Here is a 24143-nt window from a genome sequence, read left to right on the forward strand (position 1 = left end):
AAGATTGATGAAAATTGGAAATGTGAGACAGCATGGTATGGCCGTTGGTAACACTGTGTTTTCACCATCTCAGTTAATCCTCACGATAACCTGGTGAGGTAGTTACTATTGCTAGCCTCATTTTACAGATGTGGAAACCACGACTAAGTGAGAATAAGCAACCTAACAGTTTAGCCAGCTAGCAAGCGTTGAGCAAAGCCAGGATTTAGATGCCAGCAATCTGGCTCCAGGGCCCCTGCTCCCATAAATCCGCTACATCGACTACGATTCATGGCTGTTACTGCTTAGGATGAAGCTCCGTTCAGTATTTAAGGTTTTCAAAGTGTGAAGTTAAGTAAAACTTTTAAATAAATACGACCATGACTGATGCCAAGGTAGGGCAACATTTGTCAAGGGTCACATGGGTGACTAAAGTTGAGAAAACACAAATTCACTGTGGAAATCTGAGATGTGGAAGGACACACCTCCTGAGCTGTCACAGACCTCCTAGCTTGTCTCATGCAAATCATGATAAAAACCCTCATAGGTCTCGCATGTGATAACTGATATGGAGCCAAAATTGTGTACAGGGTATCCAGCCAAGAGAGGGACAGGCCTGCCGAACTCACCAAGGGCCAACCTGAGGAGGAAATGTCTTGGTTAAAATCAGGAGGAGGTACTCATATTGCCATGTCTTACCAGTTTTTGAAAGAGAATTGGTCAACAAACCTTTTTTAGTTTCTGGACCACCCTCCACAGACATGAGGCAGGGGCACTTATCCCTTAGGCACTGTAGGTGAGGGGACTAGGTCCCATGATATATTTAGGAGCCCACAAAAATGATTTGGCTTCTGATCCCCAATGGGGTTGATGAAAATGGTTGTCCAAGGAAACACAGGCTAAATCAAGTACATTGTCAAGTATAGGGCCCATTATTATAAGCTATTTTCAATATTTAGGATATTAAGTCTTGGGGCATCTATAAAACACTTCTCCAAGGAAAAACCATAGAGCTGTAAATCTGGCCTGGCCCTCTTTTATTTGACAATAAATAAAATTTATTTACTCCTCAGCAAGGGCTCAGGAGAATATTTCGAGAAAACGTGAGGAGATGAGATGGGGGGATAGGCAGCGGCAAGAAAGTGGGTAAATTTACCCATGTCCACAGGGGCCCACCACAAGGGACATGTATGCTTTTGTAGAGGATCCACAGCCAGAAGCAATAGGAGCTTAGGAGCTGTGCACAAAGATGTAGCATAGTCCATAGCTGCAACAAGGACCAAAAAAAAGAAAAAGAAAAAAGGCAGGAAATCTGTACCCGGCAAGCATTCTTGAGTGCTTGAAACACTGTGCAGGTTTCTACACCTGCAATCTGATGTTGATTCATTACTAAAAATCTATAGGCTAATCGGGGGGGGGGGGGCGCTGGCTTTCGCTTTCTTTTGTTTTGTTTGCATAGTGCATCTGAGCACCAGGCATGCTCAGAAAACCCAGCCCTGAACTCCTGCTCCTGGAGACCCGGGGAGTATGGCGGACTCTGACTTCAACCTCATTGCAAAAGTTCAGAGCAAGCAAACTCCTAGCTAATAATACGGTCGACCCTTCAAATACACGGCTTTTGAACTTGCAAGTCCACTTAAACACAGGTTTTTGGTGTTTTTTAAAAAAATTTCAATAAATATACAGGCGGCCCTCCATAGCCATGGGTTTCGCATCAGCAGATGCGGAGGGCCGACTCTGGGACTTGAGCATCTGCCGATTTTGGTATCCGCGGCGGGTCCTGGAACCAATCCCCCGCGGATACCGAGGGGCGACCGTATTACTTTGATTACTGTTCCCTTCTTGGTACTGGCTGCCGGATATGGAGGGCTCGGTCAAGAGATAGTCCCCAAATGCTTCTCCAAGGTCTATGGAGCTTGGGTGAGGTCTCTCTCTTACCCTCCACAAAACGGGCACAGCCCCTTGGTCTGGGAAGGCGCCCGACCAAGTGCGGAGTACTTAGTCAGCTAGGTTGCAACCTGCCACCCGGAATTCTGCTCTCACGCATGCTCCCTACCAGCGCCTGGGCGGCGCGCAACATCCTCCGCGCCCTGCCCGCGCCCCCTTAGACGGCCCCTAGACGGCTGACGCCCTGCCGCATGCGCACATCAGCTAACCCAACCCCCAGCAGGCTGTGGTAAACCCACAGCGGGCGTCATACCAGAATCTCTGAAACCGGACCAGCCGCCAGAGGAGCCTTAACGTGCCAGATCGTGGGCCACCGCTCTAGCCTTGAGTCGTGAGCCGGGGGTCTCAGGAGATCCGGAGCAGCCTCTGCTGAAGCTCACAGCCTCCTCGACAGCAGTCGGGACATGGAGCGTCAGCCGCAGAGCAGCCACGATGCCTATGACGTCACAGATGCAGCCATTGCCCGCTTCTTCAAGCTGGGGGTCGAAGAGGAGCGGGAAGAAGCGAAAGGTCAGTGGCGGGTGGGGCACTCGCTTTAACGGATTCCAGGAAAGGTACTTTCCCAGGGCGGGGCGAACGGCAGGACCCCCCTCGGACGCAGGCCCTCCCCAGAGCCGGGCTCACTCGATGGCCTGATCTTTCTCTTTGGGTTTCCTCCCTTGCAGAGGTGAAGCCCGCGGAGATGTCGCCTCCCGGAGAGGGGGGCCAGGAGCAGAAGGTTCAGTCCGAACTGGAGCAGGGAGCAGCCGCGGATGGGAAAGAGGCGGGAGATGAAGGAGAAGGAAAGGAAGGCTGCGAGGTCAGCGTCGGAGCCGCCTGCCCCGCGGACGGCGAAAGTCGCGAGGCCGAGGCCGAGACGGGCGGCGGCGAAGGCGGAGAGCAGGGCGGCGAGGAGCAGCCCCCGCGGGCCGCCGTCGAGGGTCCTGAGGCCGCAGAAGGGCGGCGGCGGGCCCCCCGCTCCAGGTTCACGCAAGCGCAGGTGCAGGACCTGGAGCACGTTTTCCAGCACACTCAGTACCCCACCGCGCTCATGCGGTAAGTGGGCGTCTCGGGTGGCGCGGGCTGCCGCGTGGGTGGTGGGCGGCGCTCTCGCGAGTCCCTCTCCTAGGCTCCGGATCTGAAAGCCCCGGGGCCTGGCGGCGGCCCGCCCTTCCGGCACACTCGAGGCCTAGGACGGGGGCGGGGACTCTGCCTGGCGGGAATCGAGGTCGATATTTCCGTGCGGTGTTTGAGTAAGTCACGTTGGGGAGCTTTGTGGGCCGCCGGTTCACATAAATAATGAGTCGCCCGAGACGTGGTGGAGCAAATGCAGAGTTGGAATCTACTTTTATCTGAAATTTTGATCATCAGTTATTCATGGATTATATTTGCATTAGTTTAAACACTACATGAAAACATCCTTTATCTTGATTACTGAATTTTTAAAAATAAATCAGTTTATTTATTTATGGCTGCATTGGGTCTTTGTTGCTGCTCTCGGGCTCTGGGCACGGGCTTTCTCTAGTTGCGGCGAGCGGGGGCTACCCTAAGTTGCGGTGCGCGCATTGTGGTGGCTTCTCTTGTTGCAGAGTGCGGGCTCTAGGCGGGTGGGCTTCCGTAGTAGTTGTGGCACGTGGGCTCAGTAGTTGTGGCTCGCGGGCTCTAGAGCGCAGTCTCGGTAGTGGTGGCACACGGGCTTAGTTGCCCCGCGGCATGTGGGATCTTCCCGGACCAGGGCTCGGACCCGTGTCCCCTGCATCGGCAGGTGGATTCTTAACCCCTGCGCCACCAGGGAAGCCCGATTACTGAATTTTTAGTTACCCCTGAAGTTTGTGCCTGAGGCAGAATTGTTCCCTAAAGCAAGCTTCAGTGTGGAGAATGAATGGGTTGCTGAGTACCTGTGAATGCGGCTAAAATTTAAAAAGCTATCATTTACATTGTGCTTACTGTGTGTTAAGCACTTGTTTTAAAGGGTTTTTCTACATACTTCATTGAATCTTCACAACCCCTTGTGAATGTGGTAGCCACTGTTATTATCCCCACTTATAACTGTGAAAAAACTGAAGCTCAGAGAAGTGATGAGACTTGCCCAAGATGGCACAGCTGGAATGTGGCAGAGCTGGGATTCAGTCCTAGGAGTCCTAGGAGGACTGAACAGCCTAGGAGGCTGTTCAGTAGGCAAGGCCAGAGGTGATGGTGTGTTGGTCCAGGGTAGTGGCGATGGAGAGAAGTGAACAGATTAGAGAGATATTTAGCAGGTAAAATTGATAGCAATTCATGGTAATTTGAACACGGGGGTAAAAGGAAATGTTTAAGAAAAATGTATAAATTTCTGATTTGCCCAAATGAATGGCTGCTGGTATATTCACTGAGCTAGGGAATATTGAAAGACAATAAAAGAAGCTTGCAAGAGACAGAGGAGGAGTGTTTGGAGAGGCTGTTTGTAGGCAAACCGTATCGTGGAAACCTGGATGGCGGTAGGAGACGATTCAACAAGAAGGGATGGCAACTAGCATCAACTTCGGTTTAGGATTTTCTGTTCAACTCGATTACTCCAAGTTCGGTTGCTTTTTGCTGTGGTGTGATAATTGGATCAGCCCAATTTCTCCCTTTCTCAAAAGTGTCAAACTCAAGATGCCCCTTGATTTGGATGTCTAGAGCTGCCTGATAAATATTTTTTCTTCCAGTTTATTATGATATAATTAACATTCAGTACTGTATAAGGTACTTGTTTCTATTCACCCTTGTTTCTATTTCCATTTCTCTAGGAGGTGGGTCAAAAAGGATCTTGCTGTGATTTATGTCATAGAATGTTCTGCCTATGCTTTCCTCTAAGAGCCCGACAGCTTCTGGCCTTACATTCAGGCCCTCCATCCATTTTGAGCTTATTTTTGTGCATGGTGCCAGGGAGTGATCTAATCTCAAACCTTTACATGTACCTGTCCAGTCCTCCCAGCACCACCCATTGAAGAGGCTGTCCCTTCTCCACTGTACACTCCTGCCTCCTTCATCAAAGATAAGGTGACCATATGTGCGTGGGTTCATCTCTGGGCTTTCCATCCTGTTGCACTGATCCATCTCCCTGCCTCTGCGCCAGTACCACAGTGTCCCGACCACTGCAGCTCTGTAGTATAGTCCGAAGCCAGGGAGCCCGACTCCTCCAGCTCCGTTCCTCGTTCTCAAGACTGCCCTGGCCATTCGGGGTCCCCTGTGTTTCCTGTATGGATATTTTAGCAATATTAATTCTTCCAATCCAAGAACACAGTGTATCTTGCCATTTGGGGGGAACATTTTCAAATTCCTTCATCAGTGTTTTGTATATAGTTTTCAGAGTATAGGTCTTTCACTTCCTTGGTTAAGTTTATTCCTAGGTATTTTATTCTTTTTGATGCTATTTTATTTCTTATTATTAATTAATTAATTACTTTTATTTTTGGCTGCGTTGGGTCTTTGTTGCTGCACGTGGGCTTTCTTTAGTTGCGGCAAGTGGGGCCTTCTCATTGTGGTGGCTTCTCTTGTTGCAGAGCACAGGCTCTAGGCACGCGGGCTTCAGTAGTTGTGGCACGTGGGCTCAGTAGCTGTGGCTCGCAGGCTCCAGAGCGCAGGCTCAGTAGTTGTGTCCCACAGGCTTAGTTGCTCCACGGCATGTGGGATCTTCCCAGACCAGGGCTTGAACCCGTGGCCCCTGCATTGGCAGGTGGATTCTAAACTACTGCGCCACCAGGGAAGCCCTTGAAGCTATTTTAAATGGGATTGTTTTCTTGCTTTCTGTCTGAGAGTATAGTGTATTATAGTGTAGAGAAAAGCAGCAGATTTCTGTATATTAATTTGAATCCTGAAACTTTACTGAATTCACTTATTAGTTGTAGCAGTTTTTTGGTGGAGACTTTAGGGTTATCGGGTTTGTTTTTAATTGAGTTACAGTTGATGTACAATATTATATAAGTTTCAGGTGTACAATATAGTGATTCACAATTTTTAAAGGTTATACTCCATTATAGTTATTATAAAATATTGGCTATATTCCCCATGCTGTACAGTATATCCTTGTAGCTTATTTATTTTATACATAGTAGTTTGTACCTATTAATCCACTGCCCCTATCTCGTCCTCCTCCCCTGTATCTTCCCACTGGTAACCACTAGTTTGTTCTCTATATCTATGAGACTGTTTCTTTTTCGTTGTATTCAATAGTTTGCTTTAATTTTTAGATTCCACATATCAGTGAGATCATTTGTCTTTCTCTGTCCTACTTATTTCACTAAGCATAATACCCTCCATGTCCATCCATGTTGTTGCAAATGGCAAAGTTTTATTTTTTTTAACCTTCATTGTATATACATACCACATCTTCTTTATCCGTTCCTCTATTGGTGGACACTCAGGTTGCTCCCATATCTTGGCTATTGTAAATAATGCTGCTATGAACATTGGGGTGCATGTATCTTTTTGAATTAGTGTTTTTGTTTTTTTCAGATATATACCCAGGATTGAAATTGCTGGGTCCTATGGTAGTTCTATTTTTAGTTTTTTGAGAAACCTCCATACTGTTTGCCACAGTGGCTGCACCAATTTACATTCCCACCAACAGTGTACAAGGGTTCCCCTTTCTCCACATCCTCACCAATATTTGTTATTTGTAGTCTTTTTAAGAATTAATTAATTTACTAAGTTTTGGCTGCATTGGGTCTTCGATGCTGTGCGCGAGCTTACTCTAGTTGCAGGTGAGCCAGAGCTGCTCTTTGTTGCGGTGCACGGGCTTCTCATTGCGGTGGCTTCTCTTGTGGTGGATCACAGGCTGCAGGTGCGCAGGCTTCAGTAGTTGTGGCACACGGGCTCAGTAGTTGTGGCCCGAGGGCTCTAGAGCGCAGGCTCAGTAGTTGTGGTGCACGGGCTTAGTTGCTCTGTGGCATGTAGGATCTTCCTGGACCAGGGCTCAAACCCGTGTCCCCTGCACTGGCAGGTGGATTCTTAACCACTGCACCACCAGGGAAGTCCCTGTAGTCTTTTGGACGGTAGCTATTCTAAGGTGATATCTCACTGTAGTTGTGGTTTGCATTACTCTGATGATTAGTGCTGTCCGTTTTTATTTTTTTATATATTTATTTTTTTGAATTTTATTTATTTTTTTATACAGTGGGTTCTTATTAGTTATCCATTTTATACATATTAGTGTATATATGTCAATCCCAGTCTCCCAGTTCATCCCACCACCAGCACCACCCCACTGTCCCCCCTTGGTGTCCATATGTTTGTACTGTACATGTGCATCTCTATTTCTGCCCTGCAAACTGGTTCATCTGTACCATTCTTCTAGGTTCCACATATATGCATTAATATAGGATATTTGTTTTTCTCTTTCTGACTTACTTCACTATGTATGACAGTCTCTAGATCCATCCACATCTCTACAAATGACCCAATTTCGTTCCTTTTTATGGCTGAGTAATATTCCATTGTACATATGTACCACATCTTCTTTATCCATTCATCTGACGATGGGCATTTAGGTTGCTTCCATGACCTGGCTATTGTAAATAGTGCTGTAATGAACATTGGGGTGCATGTGTCGTTTTGAATTATGGTTTTCTCTGGGTATATGCCCAGGAGTGGGATTACTGGGTCATATGGTAATTCTATTTTTAGTTTTTTAAGGAACCTCCATACTGTTCTCCACAGTGGCTGTATCAATTTACATTCCCACCAACAGTGCAAGAGGGTTCCCTTTTCTCCACATCCTCTCCAGCATTTGTTGTTTGTAGATTTTCGAATGATGCCCATTCTAACTGGTGTGTGGTGATACTTGATTGTAGTTTTGATTTGCGTTTCTCTAATAATTAGTGCTGTTGAGCAGCTTGTCATGTGCTTCTTGGTCATCTGTATGTCTTCTTTGGAGAAATGTCTATTTAGGTCTTCTGCCCATTTTTGGATTGGGTTGTTTGTTTTTTTGCTATTGAGCTGCATGAGCTGCTTGTAAATTTTGGAGATTAATCCTTTGTCACTTTCTTCATTTGCAAATATTTTCTCCCATTCTGAGGGTTGTCTTTTGGCCGTGTTTATGGTTTCCTTTGTTATGCAAAAGCTTTTAAGTTTCATTAGGTCCCATTGGTTTATTTTTGTTTTTATTTTCATTACTCTAGGAGGTGGAACAAAAAAGATCTTGCTTCAATTTATCTCAAAGAGTGTTCTTCCTATGTTTTCCTCTAAAAGTTTTATAGTGCTCGGTCTTACATTTAGGTCTCTAATCCATTTTGAGTTTATATTTGTGTATGGTGTTAGGGAGTGTTCTAATTGCATTCTTTTACATGGAGCTGTCCAGTTTTCCCACCACCTCTTATTGAAGAGACTGTCTTTTTCTCCATTGTACGTCCCTGCCTCCTTTGTCATAGATTAGTTGACCATAGGTGCGTGGGTTTATGTCTGGGCTTTCTATCCTGTTGCATTGATCTGTATTTCTGTTTTTGTGCCAGTACCCTATTGTCTTGATTACTGTAGCTTTGCAGTATAGTCTGAAGTCTGCGAGTCTGATTCCTCCAGCTCCATTTTTTTCCCTCAAGACTGCTTTGGATATTCGGGGTCTTTTGTGTCTCCATACAAATTTTAAGATTTTTTTTGTTCTAGTTTTGTAAAACACACCATTGGTAATTTGATAGGGATTGCATTGAATCTGTAGATTGCTTTGGATAGTATTGCCATTTTCACAATGTTGATTCTTCCAATCCAAGAACATGGTATATCTTTCCATCTGTTGGTATCATCTTTAATTTCTTTCATCAGTGTCTTATAGTTTTCTGCATACAGGTCTTTTGTCTCTCTAGGTAGGTTTATTCCTAGGTATTTTACTCTTTTTGTTGCCATGGTAAATGGGAGTGTTTCCTTAATTTCTCTTTCAGATTTTTCATCATTAGTGTATAGGAATGCAAGAGATTTCTGTGCATTAATTTTGTATCCTGCAACTTTACCAAATTCATTGGTTAGCTCCAGTAGTATTCTGGTGACATCTGTAGGATTCTCTATGTATAGTATCATGCCATCTGCAAACAGTGACAGCTTTACTTCTTCTATTCCAATTTGTATTCCTTTTATTTCTCTTTCTTCTCCGATTGCCGTGGCTAGGACTTCCAAAACTATGTTGAATAATAATAGTGGTGAGAGTTGTGGAAGTTGTGGAAGCTCTTGTCTGCTAGTCTTCAGGTCATTCTCATCAATAGCTGCTCTGTAGGCTTCCCTGGTGGCGCAGTGGTTGAGGGTCCGCCTGCCGATGCAGGGGACACGGGTTCGTGCCCTGGTCCGGGAAGATCCCACATGCCGCGGAGCGGCTGGGCCCGTGAACCATGACCGCTGAGCCTGCGCGTCCGGAGCCTGTGCTCCGCAACGGGAGAGGCCACAACAGTGAGAGGCCCGCGTACCGCAAAAAAAAAAAAAAAAAAAAGTTGCTCTGTAAATAGCTGTAATTTTGGTGTACCCATGGAAGGAGGTAAGCTCGGGGTTTTTCCTATGTCACCATCTTGGTTACTCTCTGAATAAACATTTTAACATAGCATGAAATGTGCATTGTATATTTCATTTCATCCATAATGTCAAATGCTGAATATTTTCAACATTTTTCCCCTCAGAAAGGAGCTTGCAAGACGCCTGGGAGTGACTGAAGCCAGAGTGTGGGTCAGTAAACCTGAAAAAAGCAACTTGGCACGGCAGCCAATCTAAAACCTGCTTTAGGAATTGGATACCTTGTCCTAGACATTCTCAAGTTGGTGTGTTTTTGTACACTTGTCGATGTTTTGGAAATAAGGTTTGGACTTGTGGGGCTTTGGGGCCAGAATATATGTATCTTCAGTAAAGTTAAACTCCTTCCAAAACTGGTATCCCTTAGGGGACAAGTCTCTGTGGAATCATGTTGGGGCTGATTCTGACTTGGCAGTTATTCAAATTAATGCACCAAATAGCTGGGTTAGAAGAGGGTTCAAGTATACTAAATTATTTAAAAGTTTTAAAGCCAGACCTAAGCTCTTTGTATAAGGAGTGAATTTACAAGTATTCAGGCAATTGGGTAAGGGAATAACTCACCTCGGAACACAACATGTGAGCAACTAATATATGTTTAGTTTAAGTGAGACTGATGGGGAGGCGAATAGCTTAAAATTCCAAGTGCCTGGTCCTCTTGCTGTTGTTTTTATGTGTTTGGTAGAGCAGTGTAGAGAGTTTCAGCCGTAAATTTTAATTTTCTGAAATTTTTTGATGTGCAGCCTGAAAACATTGCTAACATAGTAGGTTGTGCAGTATGATGGAGAGGGGGGGAAAGGTTTGCAACCTTTAGGAATTTGTCTAAACATATAAAACAATAAAACAAACGAAAAGAACAAATTTGAATAAATTTCCACTGACCTCAAAAGGTGGACGGGTTTGAGAATAATTGGATACTATCGATATGTGTCTTGGAGATACTGCGTAAATTCAACATTATGAAACTACCGAATGTATCAGTGAATATTATTTTGAGCAATTTCTAATGTCTAAGAATTTTTTTCTTCCGTTTTCATACTATTATGAGGGATTGGTTTCGAAGAATTTGTTTGTGATGGTCAGTGGTTGGCTCTCAGCTAGTCGCTTACCTGTGTTAATTTGAAATACTTGCTCATTCATTCAGGTAGTGGTTACTAGTTGGTAGCTCATGGCACAGAAGCTGATTATTTGTCCATAGAACACAGTAAGTTGTATCAAAGGAGTATATATATATATATATATATATATATATATATATATTTAATATATTTATTTATTTATATTTGGCTGCGTTGGGTCTTCGTTGCTGTGTGTGGGCTCTTCTCTAGTTGAGGAGAGCCGGGGTTACTCTTCGTTGTGGTGCGCGGTCTTCTCAGTGCAGTGGCTTCACTTGTTGTGGAAGAGGAATATTTTTTAAAACACAAGATTGATAGAAAGGAAGAAAGAAGGAAGGAAGGAAAGAAGAATCAGGATGGGTTCACTGGCTTTGCTGCAGAGAGCGTGTGTGAGGGCAGTGATGGACACGGGCTGCAGAGCTGGTGGTGGGGTCTGGAAAGCAGTGCTGGCGGCCTAAGGCCACGGGCTGGGCTCACAGTCAGGTCTGGCCAGGGCTTGGGAGGCGCAGGCCTCTGCTTTCTCAAGCAGGCAAAGCAAGCTCAGAGGAAAAGAGAAACTGAAGTTTTGGTGGCTTGTTTCTCCTGGGTTTACGTAGTGGTCTCTTAATGGAGTTCTGAAGGGAAAAGGAGCAACAAGAAACAAATGAAGAAGACGGGAGAATGTTTTCATCTGTTTCCAAACTCTACAGCATGAGCGTCCCAAAGAAACATTTAATGGACACCCTCCCTTGGTTTGCAAGGACAGTAGGAGCTGTTTTATGAAACCAGTATTGGAAATATGGAAGTAGTGTCAGCCTGAACCTCACATAGCCAGCTTTGCACATTGCTTATATTTATGCAGATTTGACCATTGGTACACTCGAACCCCCCAAAATGAGCTCTATTACACTGGCTTTTCTCGACTACATATTCATGCAGCAGAAGGACCCAAATACTAAGATGGGAGAGGGAAGATGGGGCGACAGAGAGAGGAGGCCCTTGGTCTCATGTAAAATTTGCCGAGTGGAAACATCCAAAAATACTAAATATGGCACAATTCCATTAACTGAGATGCTGAGGGAGCAGTGCAGTCCACAGGACAGGTTTTACTTTCAGTTGTTACTAGTTGGCAGATATTTAGGGGGGAGCCGTTTTGTGACCCCTCAGTCACGTGGTTGTCGGCTGTCTTCCTAAAATGCAGGTTGCACGCTCTTGACTTAAGCATAAGGGACAGGATGGGGATCTCCTGGTTGATTAGCAGCTCCTAGAGGGTGCAACCTTGCTGGGCACCAGAGGCTCTGCTCCAAGGCCCTGCAACTGTAGCCAGAGTGGAGTGAGCTGACCTGGTCCTGAGCCCAGGAAGGTTTGGAGGGTGGGGCAGGTTGGAGAGTACAGAATTGACAGAGGTGACAATGGTATGCCTCTTTCCCCCCAAACTCTTGTCTGGGCAAAGATTTTAAGAGTTTTAGTAAATTTGGGCTGAGTTCGTCTAAGCATTCGTTACCCCTATAGTCTAATATTAAGGCAGTGTCCAGGGCTTCAGTTCCGCCGGTGTCCAGCAAGACAAGCCACAAAGTCCCTGGGCCCCCCATGACCAAACCTCCCTCACAATACCATCTCCTTCTTTATAACCATCCCAAGGCTCCAGAGGATGAATGACCCTTTTTAGTCATCCTTGGGGAAAGCTTTTGTTTAAAAATCCAACCCACTCCTATTGATTATTTACTGTAACCAAAGATGGGTTTTTCAAAATGGGGACCGTTCCCCTCAGTATGATTTTAAAAGGCACCCACTTTTTCCTATGCTCAACTTCCCCCATAACTAAGGTGACACCTGCCCAATGAGTAGGGATTAGTGGCAGCTGGAGCTGACGGTCAGTTGTCAGGACGCAGACCTCCCAGGCACAGTAATAACAGCAGGGACAGAGTGCAGTTGGTCAGCTCCACCTGCGTGTAAGAGTGGGGGAAATAATAGAAAAGGTGGGAGGGGAGAGACAAAGCCATATGCCAATCCAGAGCCTGGCACATAGTCGGTGCTCGCTCTTGGGGGGAGGGCGGCTGAAGGGAGCGCCTTCAGCTACATATCCTAAGATACTTTAGCAAGAAGGAAATAGCTTCTCCTGATGCGCTTTCAAATCTTCAAGGCACCGAGAGCTCCCTGCTGCAATTTTTCATGTCTGACATGAAATGCTCAATATACTAATCAATCCCTTTTTCTCTCTGCTTGAAGGTTTGGTTTAAGAGTAGAAGGGCCAAGTGTCGGAGACATCAGAGGGCAGTAATGCTCAGAAACGTGCCCCACGTGCCCCCGGTCCTCCGTGCTGTCGTTAGTGTGTGTGAACCCTGCCGTGCCATTCTGCTTCAGGAGCTGGATTGGGTCCACGTTTTTCTGGAGCAAGTGCCACTGGAGCTGCCTCTGCTGCCCGGGGCGCCCATGCTACCCAACCTGCCCGTGCCACCCATGCCGCCCATGCCGCCCGTCCCACCCATGCCCCCCATGCCACCCAACCTGCCCATGCCGCCCATGCCGCCCGTCCCACCCATGCCCCCCATGCCACCCAACCTGCCCGTGCCACCCATGCCACCCATGCCGCCCGTCCCACCCATGCCCCCCATGCCACCCAACCTGCCCGTGCCGCCTGAGCCATCCATGCCACCCATGCCGCCCAGGCCGCCCTTGCCACCCTTTCCTCCTATGCTGTTGCATCCTCCGCCCTGTCATCTTCCACACGTGCTACACTGTTGGTGCCCTCATGTGGCATCGCGTCGTTCCTTTCCATTGGAGATCCTTCAGCTGCCCGAACTTTCTATTGAATTGTGTCTGTGACGGTTTTTTCCAAAGGGCCTTTGAGCCAGTTTCAAATTCTGCATACCTCACCACCAAGAGCAGTTCCCCAGATGCCTGCAAAGTATATTAAATAGAAGTAGAGGCCTTGACCCACTGTTTTAGGGCATGTTTTGTATTTTCAATAAAGTTGTGAGTCCTCTGCATATTTGTTCTCTGTGTCACATGGGGTTAGTAAATTTGATAGAAACGGCTAAGCCAACTCCATTCAGACCGAATGCCCAGGAGGCCTCCTTTCATGCAGTAACAGCCCTGAGTCACCATCATAGGCCATGCACATCTCAGAAGTTTGCCAGGTGCCCGTGAGGGGTTTACACAGACCCACCTGTTCTCTTCCACCCTCTCCCCCAGCACCCATGCTCCCCGCACGCTGCCCCATTGGGACCACCTAGATGTGCAAGACGGGTGGTGTGAGTCTCGAATGGGAGAACAGTGTGTTTCAAAGCAGGCCTGAGGCCCATTCATGGTGACCAGCTCAGGTACAAGGAGGACTCCAAGGGACACTTCTGCAGTGACTACTCATAGGGCTTTATGGAGGAGAGGGAGCGGGGCACCGTCGGCTTCTCTCCCAGTTCTGTTCACCGCCTTCCCTGTTGTGGAGGGCACCTGGGGACAGAAACCACGCTAGCGGAGGGGGAGGGGCCTACCTCTGCGAAGGTAACACAAGAGGAGACTGTCCAGGCCCGCATGGGGCTCTTCTCACCCCCTCTCCCCCACCCCCAGATGCGGAAAGCATATCATAGCTCCTTCCGCAGCTCAGAGCTGACGGATGATGTGGCCTTCAAGTGTATTTTGTCACCTTCAACATCCTTGGGAGAACTCTGGTTCCAGCTAATTCAACACTGAAAGGGAGCCTCTTGGGTGAGTGTTGCCTGAAGCCAGGAGGTGGTGGTCCCTGAGCACTGATCCAGGATAATCACTTTATTTAAAAGAAGCAGGTAGGGCTTCCCTGGTGACGCAGTGGTTAAGAGTCTGCCTGCGGGAAGATCCCACATGCCGCGGAGCAACTAAGCCCGTGCGCCACAACTACTGAGCCTGTGTGCCACAACTACTGAAGGCCGCACACCTAGAGCCCGTGCTCCACCACAAGAGCAGCCACTGCAATGTGAAGCGCCGCAACTACAGAAAGCCCGTGCACAGCCACAAAGACCCAACACAGCCAATGATAAAATAAATTCATTTTAAAAATAAAAATAAATAAAAGCAGCAGGTATGGGAACATATGTATATGTTAAACGGATTCACTTTGTTATGAAGCAGAAACTAACACACCATTGTAAAGCAATTATACTCCAATAAAGATGTTAAAAAAGGAAATAAATAAATAAAATGAAAGCAACAGAAGCCCCACCTCAGATTCTAATTTTAATCCAGAGTGAACAAACTGAAAGCTAACTGTATTAGCAAAGATGTTCCAAATGTAAAACAGTTTGTTATGTTATTAACAGAATTATTTACATGCATATTTACAAGCAGTCCTTTTGTACATAAGTTTTACTTTTAGTTAGTTGGAAAAAGATTTTTGACATTAGGTAAAAATATTACTAAAATAGGGTTGAGGTGGTACCACATTATAGTAAAGTATTAGAAAAGTGATTCTCAAGGTGTATCAATAATAAAGCAGATGAAAACTTGAGTGACAAAGATCTAGTAAAATTTTCTAGTAGAAAAGTCAATGCAACTCATGCTATAAAATGAAAGTGGTAAAGTCATATAAATAAAGCAGAATACTGTTATAGGCTTTATTTTTTAATAAATTTAAACCATAATTCAAAAAGAGTCATGTACCAAAATGTTCACTGCAGCTCTATTTACAATAGCCAGGACATGGAAGCACCTAAGTGTCCTAAGTGTCCATCAACAGATGAATGGATAAAGAAGATGTGGCACATATATACAATGGAATATTAGCCATAAAAAGAAACAAAATTGAGTTATTTGTAGTGAGGTGGATGGACCTAGAGTCTGTCATACAGAGTGAAGTAAGTCAGAAAGAGAAAAACAAATACCATATGCTCACACATATATATGGAATCTAAAAAAAAATAAAAGGTCATGAAGAACCTAGGGGCAAGATGGGAATAAAGACACCAACCTACTAGAGAATGGATTTGAGGACACGGGGAGCGGGAAGGGTAAGCTGGGACGAAGTGAGAGAGTGACATGGACACATATACACTATCAAACGTAAAATAGATAGCTAGTAGAAGCAGCTGCATAGTACAGGGAGATCAGCTCGGTTCTTTGTGACCACCTAGAGGGGTGGGATAGGGAGGGTGGGAGGGAGGGAGATGCAAGAGGGAAGAGATATGGGGATATATGTATATGTATACTGATTCACTTTGTTATAAAGCAGAAACTAACACACCATTGTAAAGCAGTTATACTCCAATAAAGATGTTTAAAAAAATAAAATAAATTTATTTTATTTATTTATTTATTTTTGGCTGCTTTGGGTCTTTGTTGCTGGGTGCGGTCTTTCTCTAGTTGCGCGAGCGGGGGCTACCCTTCGTTGCGGTGCGCTGGCTTCTCATTGTGGTGGCTTCTATTGTTGCAGAGCACGGGCTCTAGGTGTGCAGGCTTCAGTAGTTGTGGCATGCAGGCTTCAGAAGTTGTGGCACACGGGCTCAGTAGTTGTGGCTCGTGGGCTCTAGAGCGCAAGCTCAGTAGTTGTGGTGCATGGGCTTAGTTGCTCCGTGGCATGTGGGATCTTCCCAGACCAGAGATCGAAACTGTGTCCACTGCATTGGCAGGCGGATTCTCAACCACTGCACCACCAGGGAAGTCCCTGTTATAGGCTTTAGGGTAATGAGGTTAGGTGAAAAAAATGAACAATTCTAAAATTGCAATAAATCCTCAGTGAAGAATCTTGGTTGTTTAGTTGGGAGTTCTAAGTTGTTGTCTTTTTTAAATTTTTATTGGAGTATAGTTGATTTACAATGTTGTGTTAGTTTCGGGTGTACAGCAAAGTGAATCATATATATATATATTCACTCTTTCTTTAGATTCTTTTCCCATATAGGCCATTACAGAGTCTAAGTCTTTTTTTTAACCCCATTTTGAAAGCCCTTGGTATCAAATATCATCTGGATAATCAGTCATTAAGGATATATTCTAAGACTTCACTGCTAAAAATATTCATGATCGTGATTCATATTTGAAACTCAAGTCACTGAGTCACTAAATGTAAAACCAAATGAAAGCTATAATATTCATATCTTAAGGATGCTGCATTTTGCAGTAATATGTATTTCTAGGCTAAGACTGTTTCCCTCAAGAAAAGTATGAATAGAATTTTTTTTTTTTTTTTTTTTTGGCGGTACGCGGGCCTCTCACCGTTGTGGCCTCTCCCGTTGCGGAGCACAGGCTCCAGACGTGCAGGCCCAGCGGCCATGGCTCACGGGCCCAGCCGCTCCGCGGCATGCGGGATCCTCCCGGACCGGGGCATGAACCCGTGTCCCCTGCATCGGCAGGCGGACCCCCAACCACTGCCCCACCAGGGAAGCCCATGAATAGAATTTAAAGGATAAACTTCTAACCAGCTGGAAAAATTTACTTTTAACATTTCATTTATTTCAAAATTGATTTTATTGCAGCCAAAACAATGGAATTAACTGTACACAATAAACTATTATATATATACATATACATATACATTTTAAATTTTAGGGAATAAAGTTTACTTTGGCAGAGAGTGTTAAACAAAATTAATGCTGCATACGTTAGTAACATAACTGCATATCCTTAATTTGGTAGAAGTGTGACATTTTCTTGCTTTCCTGTGTTCTGCTAAATCACCACAACCTAAACTGCTTTATAAAACGTATATGCTGAAATTTAATTTTACTGTTTTTGCTTACTCTCTGATTACAAACAAAACTTTTCATAAGGCTCTTCTAATTCTGGGTCCATCTCATCATCAGTATCATCCAAGTATGGATCAACAGCCCCCGATAAATTTGTTCACAGATATAGAGAACAAACTAGTGGTTACCAGTGGGAAGAGAGAGGGTGGGAGAGGCAAGATAGGGGCAGGGGATTAAGAGGTACAAACAATTATGTATAAAATAAATAAGCTACAAGGATATATTGTACAACACAGGGAATATAGCCAATGTTTTACAATAACTATAAATGTACTATAACCTTTAAAAATTGTGAATCACTATGTTGTAAACCTGTAACTTATGTAATATTATACAGTAAAAGAGGTTAAAAAGTAAAAGAAAAGAAAAAGAAGTCAGGGTAAGGATAAAGTGCCAATTTTTTAAATTAACATAAAACCTGAAACAGTAAAACTAGAAGAAAACATATGGGAAAAGTTTCTTGACATTGGTCATGGCAATGATTTTTTGGTCATGATGCCAAAAGCACAGACAACAAAAGTAAAAGTAGACAAATAAGACTGCATCAAACTAAAAAGCTTTCTGCACAGCAAAGGAAACAATTGCCAGAGTGAAATGGCAAGCTATGGAATGGGAGAAAATATTTGCAAACCATATATCTGATAAGAGGTTAATAACCAAAATACACAAGGAACTTGAACAACTCAATAGCAAAACACAAAACAAAACACGACAACAAAGCACAAAATAACACAATTGAAAAATGGGCAAAGGTGGGGGTGGAGGGATAGATTGGGAGTTTGGGATTGACATGTATATATTGCTATATTTAAAACAGATAACCAGGGGACTTCCCTGGTGGTCCAGTGGGTAAGACTCCACGCTCACAATGCAGGGGGCCCAGGTTCGATCCCTGGTCAGGGAACTAGATCCCACATGCATGCCGCAACTAAGAAGTCCACCAGCCGCAACTAAGACCCGGGGCAGCCAAAATAAATAAATAAATAAATATATTTTTTAAAAAAGATAACCGGGACTTCCCTGGCGGTCCAATGGTTAAGACTTTGCCTTCCGATGCAAGGGGTGCAGGTTTGATCCCTGGTCAGGGAGCTAAGATCCCACATGCTTTGCGGCCAAAAACCAAAACACAAAACAGAAGCCGGGACTTCCCTGGTGGCGCAGTGGTTGAGAGTCCGCCTGCCAATGCAGGGGACATGGGTTCAAGCTCTGGTCCGGAAGGATCCCACATGCCGTGGAGCAGCTAGGCCTGTGTGCCACAACTACTGAGCCCATGTGCCACAACTACTGAAGCTCGCACACCTAGAGCCCTTGCTCTGCAACAAAGAGAGGCCACTGCAGTGAGAGGCCTGTGCAGTGCAACAAAGAGTGGCCTCCGTTCACCACAACTAGAGAAGGCCCACATGCAGCAATGAAGACCCAATGCAGCCAAAAATAAATAAATATTTTTTTCAAAAAGAAGCAATATTTAACAAATTCAATAAAGACTTTAAAAATGGTCCACATCAAAAAAAAATTTTTAATAAAATAAAATAGATAACCAACAAGGACCTACTGTATAGCCCAACAAGGTCCTACTGTATAGTGGCAGGGAACTCTGCTCAGTATTCTGTAATAACTTAAATGGGAAAAGAATTTGAAAAAGAATAGATACATGTATATGTATAACTGAATCACTTTGCTGTACACCTGAAACTAACACAACACTGTTAACTAACTATACTTCAGTATAAAATAGCAATTTAAAACAAATTTTTTAAATGGGCAAAGGTACATCAACTATACTTCAATAAAAGTTAATTAATTAATTTTAAAATGGGCAAAGGATCTGAATAGATATTTCTCAAAAGAAGACATACAAATGGCCAACAGGTATATGAAAAGGTGCTCACCATCACTAATCATCAGGGAAATGCAAATCAAAACCACAATGAGATATCACCTCACACCTGTTAGAATGGCTACTATCAAGAACACAAGAGGTAACAAGTATTGGTGAGGATATGGAGAAAAGGGAATCCATGTACACTGTTGGTGGGAATGTAAATTGATACAATCATTATGGAAAACAGTATGAAGGTTTCTCAAGAAAATTAAAAATAGAACTACCCTATGATCCAGCAGTCTCCCTTCTGGCTATATAACCAAAGGAAATGAAATTGAACCCAGAGGACATTATGCTAAGTGAAATAAGCCAGACACAGAAAGACAAATACTGTGTGATCTCACTTACATGTGTAATCTAAAAGAGTTCAAAGTCATAGAAGAATAGAGTAGCATGGTGGTTGCCAGGGGTTGGGGTTTGGGGAAAATGGGGCAATGTTGGTCAAAGGGCACAAAGATTCAATTAGGCAAGATGAATAAGTTCTGGAGATCTAATATACAGCACGATGACTACAGTTAACACTTCTGGACTGATACTTGAAATGTGCTAAGAGGGTAGATCTTAAGTGTTCTTACCACAAAAAGGGGGAGAGGGGCAACTATGTGAGGTGCTAGATATGTTACTTAGCTTGATTGTGGCTATCATTTCACAATGTAAATATATATCAAAATAGCAAGTTGTACACATTGAATATAATTTTTGTCAATTATACAATAAAACTGGAAAAAATAAAGGAAAATAAAATAGACACAGAAATAGAGGAGAGGGAAGAAGAAAATGGTACACAGCACCACGTAGGGACATTTAAAAGAACAACATTTATTATAATAATAGGAACAATACCTAACCATTATAGAGAGAGCTGAGGAAGGCTTTTTTCTCCTCTCCTACTTTAGCTTTCATTCTCCACCCTTCCCAACTCCCAACAAAGAATTTTCACTTACATATCCTGTTATCATCTCAAACCAAAAATGTCTGTTCACCATTCAAGAAGCAATAGTTGAGCGCCAACTTAGTGTCAGGCACTGCGAATTCTCTGATGAATCAAACAGGGCTTCTTTCTTCCAGAGTTCAGACTAGTAGGGAATAAAAACATAAAGACAAGTAAATTCCAGTAGGTACGTTACCGAATACAAATTCGTGTGCCCCATGCACAGTGAGGCCAAACGCTACCGAAAGTCAGAATTTGGAGCAGAGAAAGGTTTATTGCAGGGCCATGCAAGGAGATATGATTGGTTCATGCCCCAAAAACCCCCCAAACTCCCTGAAGCGTTTCAGCAAAGCACTTTTTTTAAAAGCCAGGTGAAGGAGGGGGTGTCGCAGGGTATGTGATCAGCTGGTGCACAATTCTCTGACTGGTTGATGGTGAGGTAACAGGGCGCTGTCGCAGGGGTTAACATTATCAGTCCTCAGGCTCCAGTAGGCCTGGGGGCTATGCGGTCAGGGTCATCAAGTAGTTAACATCTTCCATTCTGTGGGGGGGCTTTCAAATCAGTAAAACAACTCAGGAACTGTGCATCAGATACTGTTATCTAGGTACTTCAGAGAGGAGCTAAAGCAGCGGACATGGGGGAAGGCCTCCTGCTCCGTTACAGGTATTAGGTGCTTGGCCACGTCTGTTCCAAGTCGGGAGATGGAAGGGAGAGTGGGAGACCAGGGCATCTTGTGAAAGAACCTGAGGAAGAATGAGAATGTTGAGGGAGTAGGATTTATAAGAGGTGGTTGCGGATGGATTGAATTAAAGGATGAAGATGCGCACAAGGAAGGTAGAAAATGCTTAACTGGGACCGTTCAGAAGCGGGATGAGAGATGAAGCGAACTCTGAAGGCAGGTGGGCTCCTCAGAGCGAAGGTGCGGCCGCATCACTCACCTCCTCCCGGTCTTCCTGTTCCTCAGGAGACCCTCCGAGTCTAAGCTGAACAGGAGACCGTGTCCTTTCTCAGCCCCGTATTTGAAATAACTGAAGGGAAGGGCGATGGGACACAGGACATATTTCACGGAGGCCATTTCAACAATACAGTGAATTCATCTTGTGTCTGGGGTATGTGTGTATATGTATATACGTATACACACATATACACACTACATATATATTATATAATATGGGTGTGTACTGTGTCATATATCTCTATGTATATATGTGTATGTATATGTGTGTATAATACAGGAATGGCTCAAATCAAAGTACATATTTTTTAAATCTCCCCTGAATTAAAAAATATAAATGGAATGGGGAGAAAAGTACAAAGTGATGAAAATATTTCCTACGGAAATGACAATATGTTTGTATTACAGTTGCAATATTTAGCACAAAGAATACAGGAGGCTGAGTTACGTTTTAATTCTGATAAACAACAAATATATTTCTGGATAAGAATGTCCCATGCAATATTCGAGACATACTTATATTAAAACATTGTTGTTTATTTAAAATTCAAATATAAGTCAGGGTCCTGCATTTTATCTGCCAATGCAAGTTTATTTCCTATTCTTCAAAATCAACAAGATTAAAATGTTGATGCAGTTTTAAATTTTCAAATTTCTATACATTTGTTCTTTTATGTAATACTTCATTTTAGTCATAAACTGATAATTGGCATTATGAAAATACAAGGACTTCATAAAAGTCCAAAGTAAAAAGAACAAATCTACTCACATCTGATGAAGATGAAATAATCAGGGTTGATGATATTGATGTACCTTCCCACCGACATCCCTATACACACAAGGATGAAGAAGAGAGGGTGAATGGGGGCGTGTGTGCAGCAGGAGAATCTAATAAGACTGGAATCATACCACATACACTTAAAATATAGAGTATTATGTTTAAATTTTACTTCATTTAACAGAAGGAAAAGAAACAAAGGAGATTGAAAAAACTGCTGAACTTCAGGAAAATGTTCTTGACCACATGAGGGACCAAAAGGGATTCATAAAATCCCCTTTTTCTTCTCCAGGGTACTCTGACCTTCCCAGCCTGTTACCTTGTCCCTGAGGCATAATGTTTCTTAATACTCTCCCAAGGGGCCTCCCTGGTGGTGCAGTGGTTAAGAATCTGCCTGCCAATGCAGGGGACACGGGTTCGATCCCTGGTCCGAGAAGATCCCACATGCCGCGGAGCAACTAAGCCCGTGCACCACAACTACTGAGCCTGTGCTCCACAACTACTGAAGCCCACGCGTCTAGAGCCCGTGCTCCACAACAAGAGAAACCACCGCAATGAGAAGCCCGCGCACTGCAACGAAGAGAAGCCCCCACTCGCCGCAACTGAAGAAAGCCATTGCACAGCAACGAAGATCCAACGCGGCCAAAAATAAATAAATAAATTTATTTGAAAAAAAAGACTCTCCCAAGATGCATGCTTATCACTAATAACAGCTACAAAATTTGTCAGCAAGGATGACTAGGACAAGTGGGACCTGGTTCATTACCATGGGACTTCCTGTCCTGGACACTCATGATGTCTTAGTCCTCAGTGGTCAGAAATTTGAGATCAGAACTAGGTAACCAGAGTGAAGGATCGAGTTAGAGAAACTCACAGGCAGGGATGGAGGGGAGAGACCAAAGCATGTATGGGAGCGGGACTTATAATGAGAAACAACAGGGCAGAACAGTGGCATCCTATGATTGTTAGCTTTAGGTGTGTTTTCAGTTACATTCTTCTGCTCCAGAAAATGAAAATTGTTTAATGTTATTAGCTTCTCAGGCAGAGGCTGCAAATTGGCAGCTGCAGACTGAGTCTATTCCACAGACCTGTTTCAGATAGGCAGCATGCTTTTCAATAAAACATATTTCAGTTAGTTGCCAACATTTAAAGAATGGAAGGTTTCATATAAACATTTTGATTTGGGGCCAGTCTTGAAAAACTGGGAAAATCTGGCAGTCCTGGCCCAACATTCCTGCCCAGCAACACTGAGCTGGAGCTGAGTACTGGCCATCTTCTTTGGAAGAGACATATTCTTCCCCAATTTGCCAGTCCCCACGCTCCTTGCTATTAAATTATCGGCCTGCCTTTGTCAGCATTTGTTTGTAACCCTGATCATTTAAAAACATGTTTTTTTATTATTCAAAATAATAGCAGAGAGAATCTTAGGATAAACTCCATGTACTCCTCACGCGGTATCAACAATTATCCATCACCAACGTTGTTTCATCAACACCCTAACCAGTTCTCCAACACACTTGCATCTGCCCCTTGATTATTTAGATGCAAATCTAGACATCATCTCATCTGTAAATATTTCAGTGTGTGTCTCTTAAAGAACCAGAATGTGTGATTCCTAATCAGGCCTCTTTCCATTATGCCAAATATGCCACAGGTAATACACCGTGATGATAAGGATATATTATGGAGTAACAGTAGTGAACATTTCTGAGGGCTTCTTCTGTGGCTAGACATTGTGCTACGTACTTGTGTATGTTATGGCATGAAAGAAGATTTAATGACTTGTTATAGATCTCCCAGATGTCTTTGATTTCCATTTTAGTTTTTTTTTCATTGTAAAATATAAGTAACTTATGTTTTCTGGGTTTTTTTTTAATAGGAAGGTATTTTTTAATATTTATTTATTTATTTGGTTGCATCGGGTCTTAGTTGCGGCAGGCAGGCTCCTTAGCTGCAGCTCGAGGGCTCCTCAGTTGTGGCATGCGAACTCTTAGTTGAGGCATGCACGTGGGATCTAGTTCCCGGACCAGGGATAGAACCCAGGCCCCCTGCATTGGGAGCGTGGAGTCTTAACCACTGCACCACCAGGGAAGTCCCTAAGTAAATTATGTCTTAAGTTCATTGTCCACCAAATTTAAGGATGCTTAGGCTCAATTTTTGGGCTAGCTAGAGAAAGTGCTCAAAATTTGGTGATATCCGTGGGATCTAGTTCCCGGACCAGGGATAGAACCCAGGCCCCCTGCATTGGGAGCGTGGAGTCTTAACCACTGCACCACCAGGGAAGTCCCTAAGTAAATTATGTCTTAAGTTCATTGTCCACCAAATTTAAGGATGCTTAGGCTCAATTTTTGGGCTAGCTAGAGAAAGTGCTCAAAATTTGGTGA

The 24143-nt window shown here is 44.0% G+C and overlaps 1 protein-coding gene and 1 non-coding gene across 2 annotated transcripts; both read left to right on the plus strand.

Annotated features, from left to right (window-relative positions):
- Nucleotides 1–2330: 2330 nt before the first annotated feature.
- LOC132512902 (homeobox protein ESX1-like) lies at nt 2331–13328 on the plus strand. Its single transcript, XM_060136932.1, has 5 exons — nt 2331–2436; nt 2592–2961; nt 9522–9567; nt 12732–13108; nt 13172–13328. Exons 1-5 carry the CDS (start codon nt 2331–2333, stop codon nt 13326–13328), a joined length of 1056 nt encoding a protein of 351 aa, XP_059992915.1.
- Nucleotides 13329–18043: 4715 nt separating this feature from the next.
- TRNAC-ACA (transfer RNA cysteine (anticodon ACA)) lies at nt 18044–18116 on the plus strand. Its single transcript has one exon. It is a non-coding gene; the product is annotated as a tRNA-Cys (tRNA).
- The last annotated feature ends 6027 nt before the right edge of the window (nt 18117–24143 follow it).

This window comes from Lagenorhynchus albirostris, chromosome X (assembly GCF_949774975.1).
Source record: "Lagenorhynchus albirostris chromosome X, mLagAlb1.1, whole genome shotgun sequence".
Taxonomy (NCBI): Eukaryota; Metazoa; Chordata; class Mammalia; order Artiodactyla; family Delphinidae; genus Lagenorhynchus; species Lagenorhynchus albirostris.

What these genes read in the sequence shown, in the direction of transcription:
- LOC132512902 (XM_060136932.1), top strand. Translation starts at nt 2,331, where the DNA reads ATGGAGCGTCAGCCGCAGAGCAGCCACGATGCCTATGACGTCACAGAT. An exon ending in TACCCCACCGCGCTCATGCG is followed by an intron (nt 2,962 to 9,521) that starts GTAAGTGGGCGT and finishes TTTTCCCCTCAG; the next exon opens with AAAGGAGCTTGCAAGACGCC. An exon ending in TGACTGAAGCCAGAGTGTGG is followed by an intron (nt 9,568 to 12,731) that starts GTCAGTAAACCT and finishes CTCTGCTTGAAG; the next exon opens with GTTTGGTTTAAGAGTAGAAG.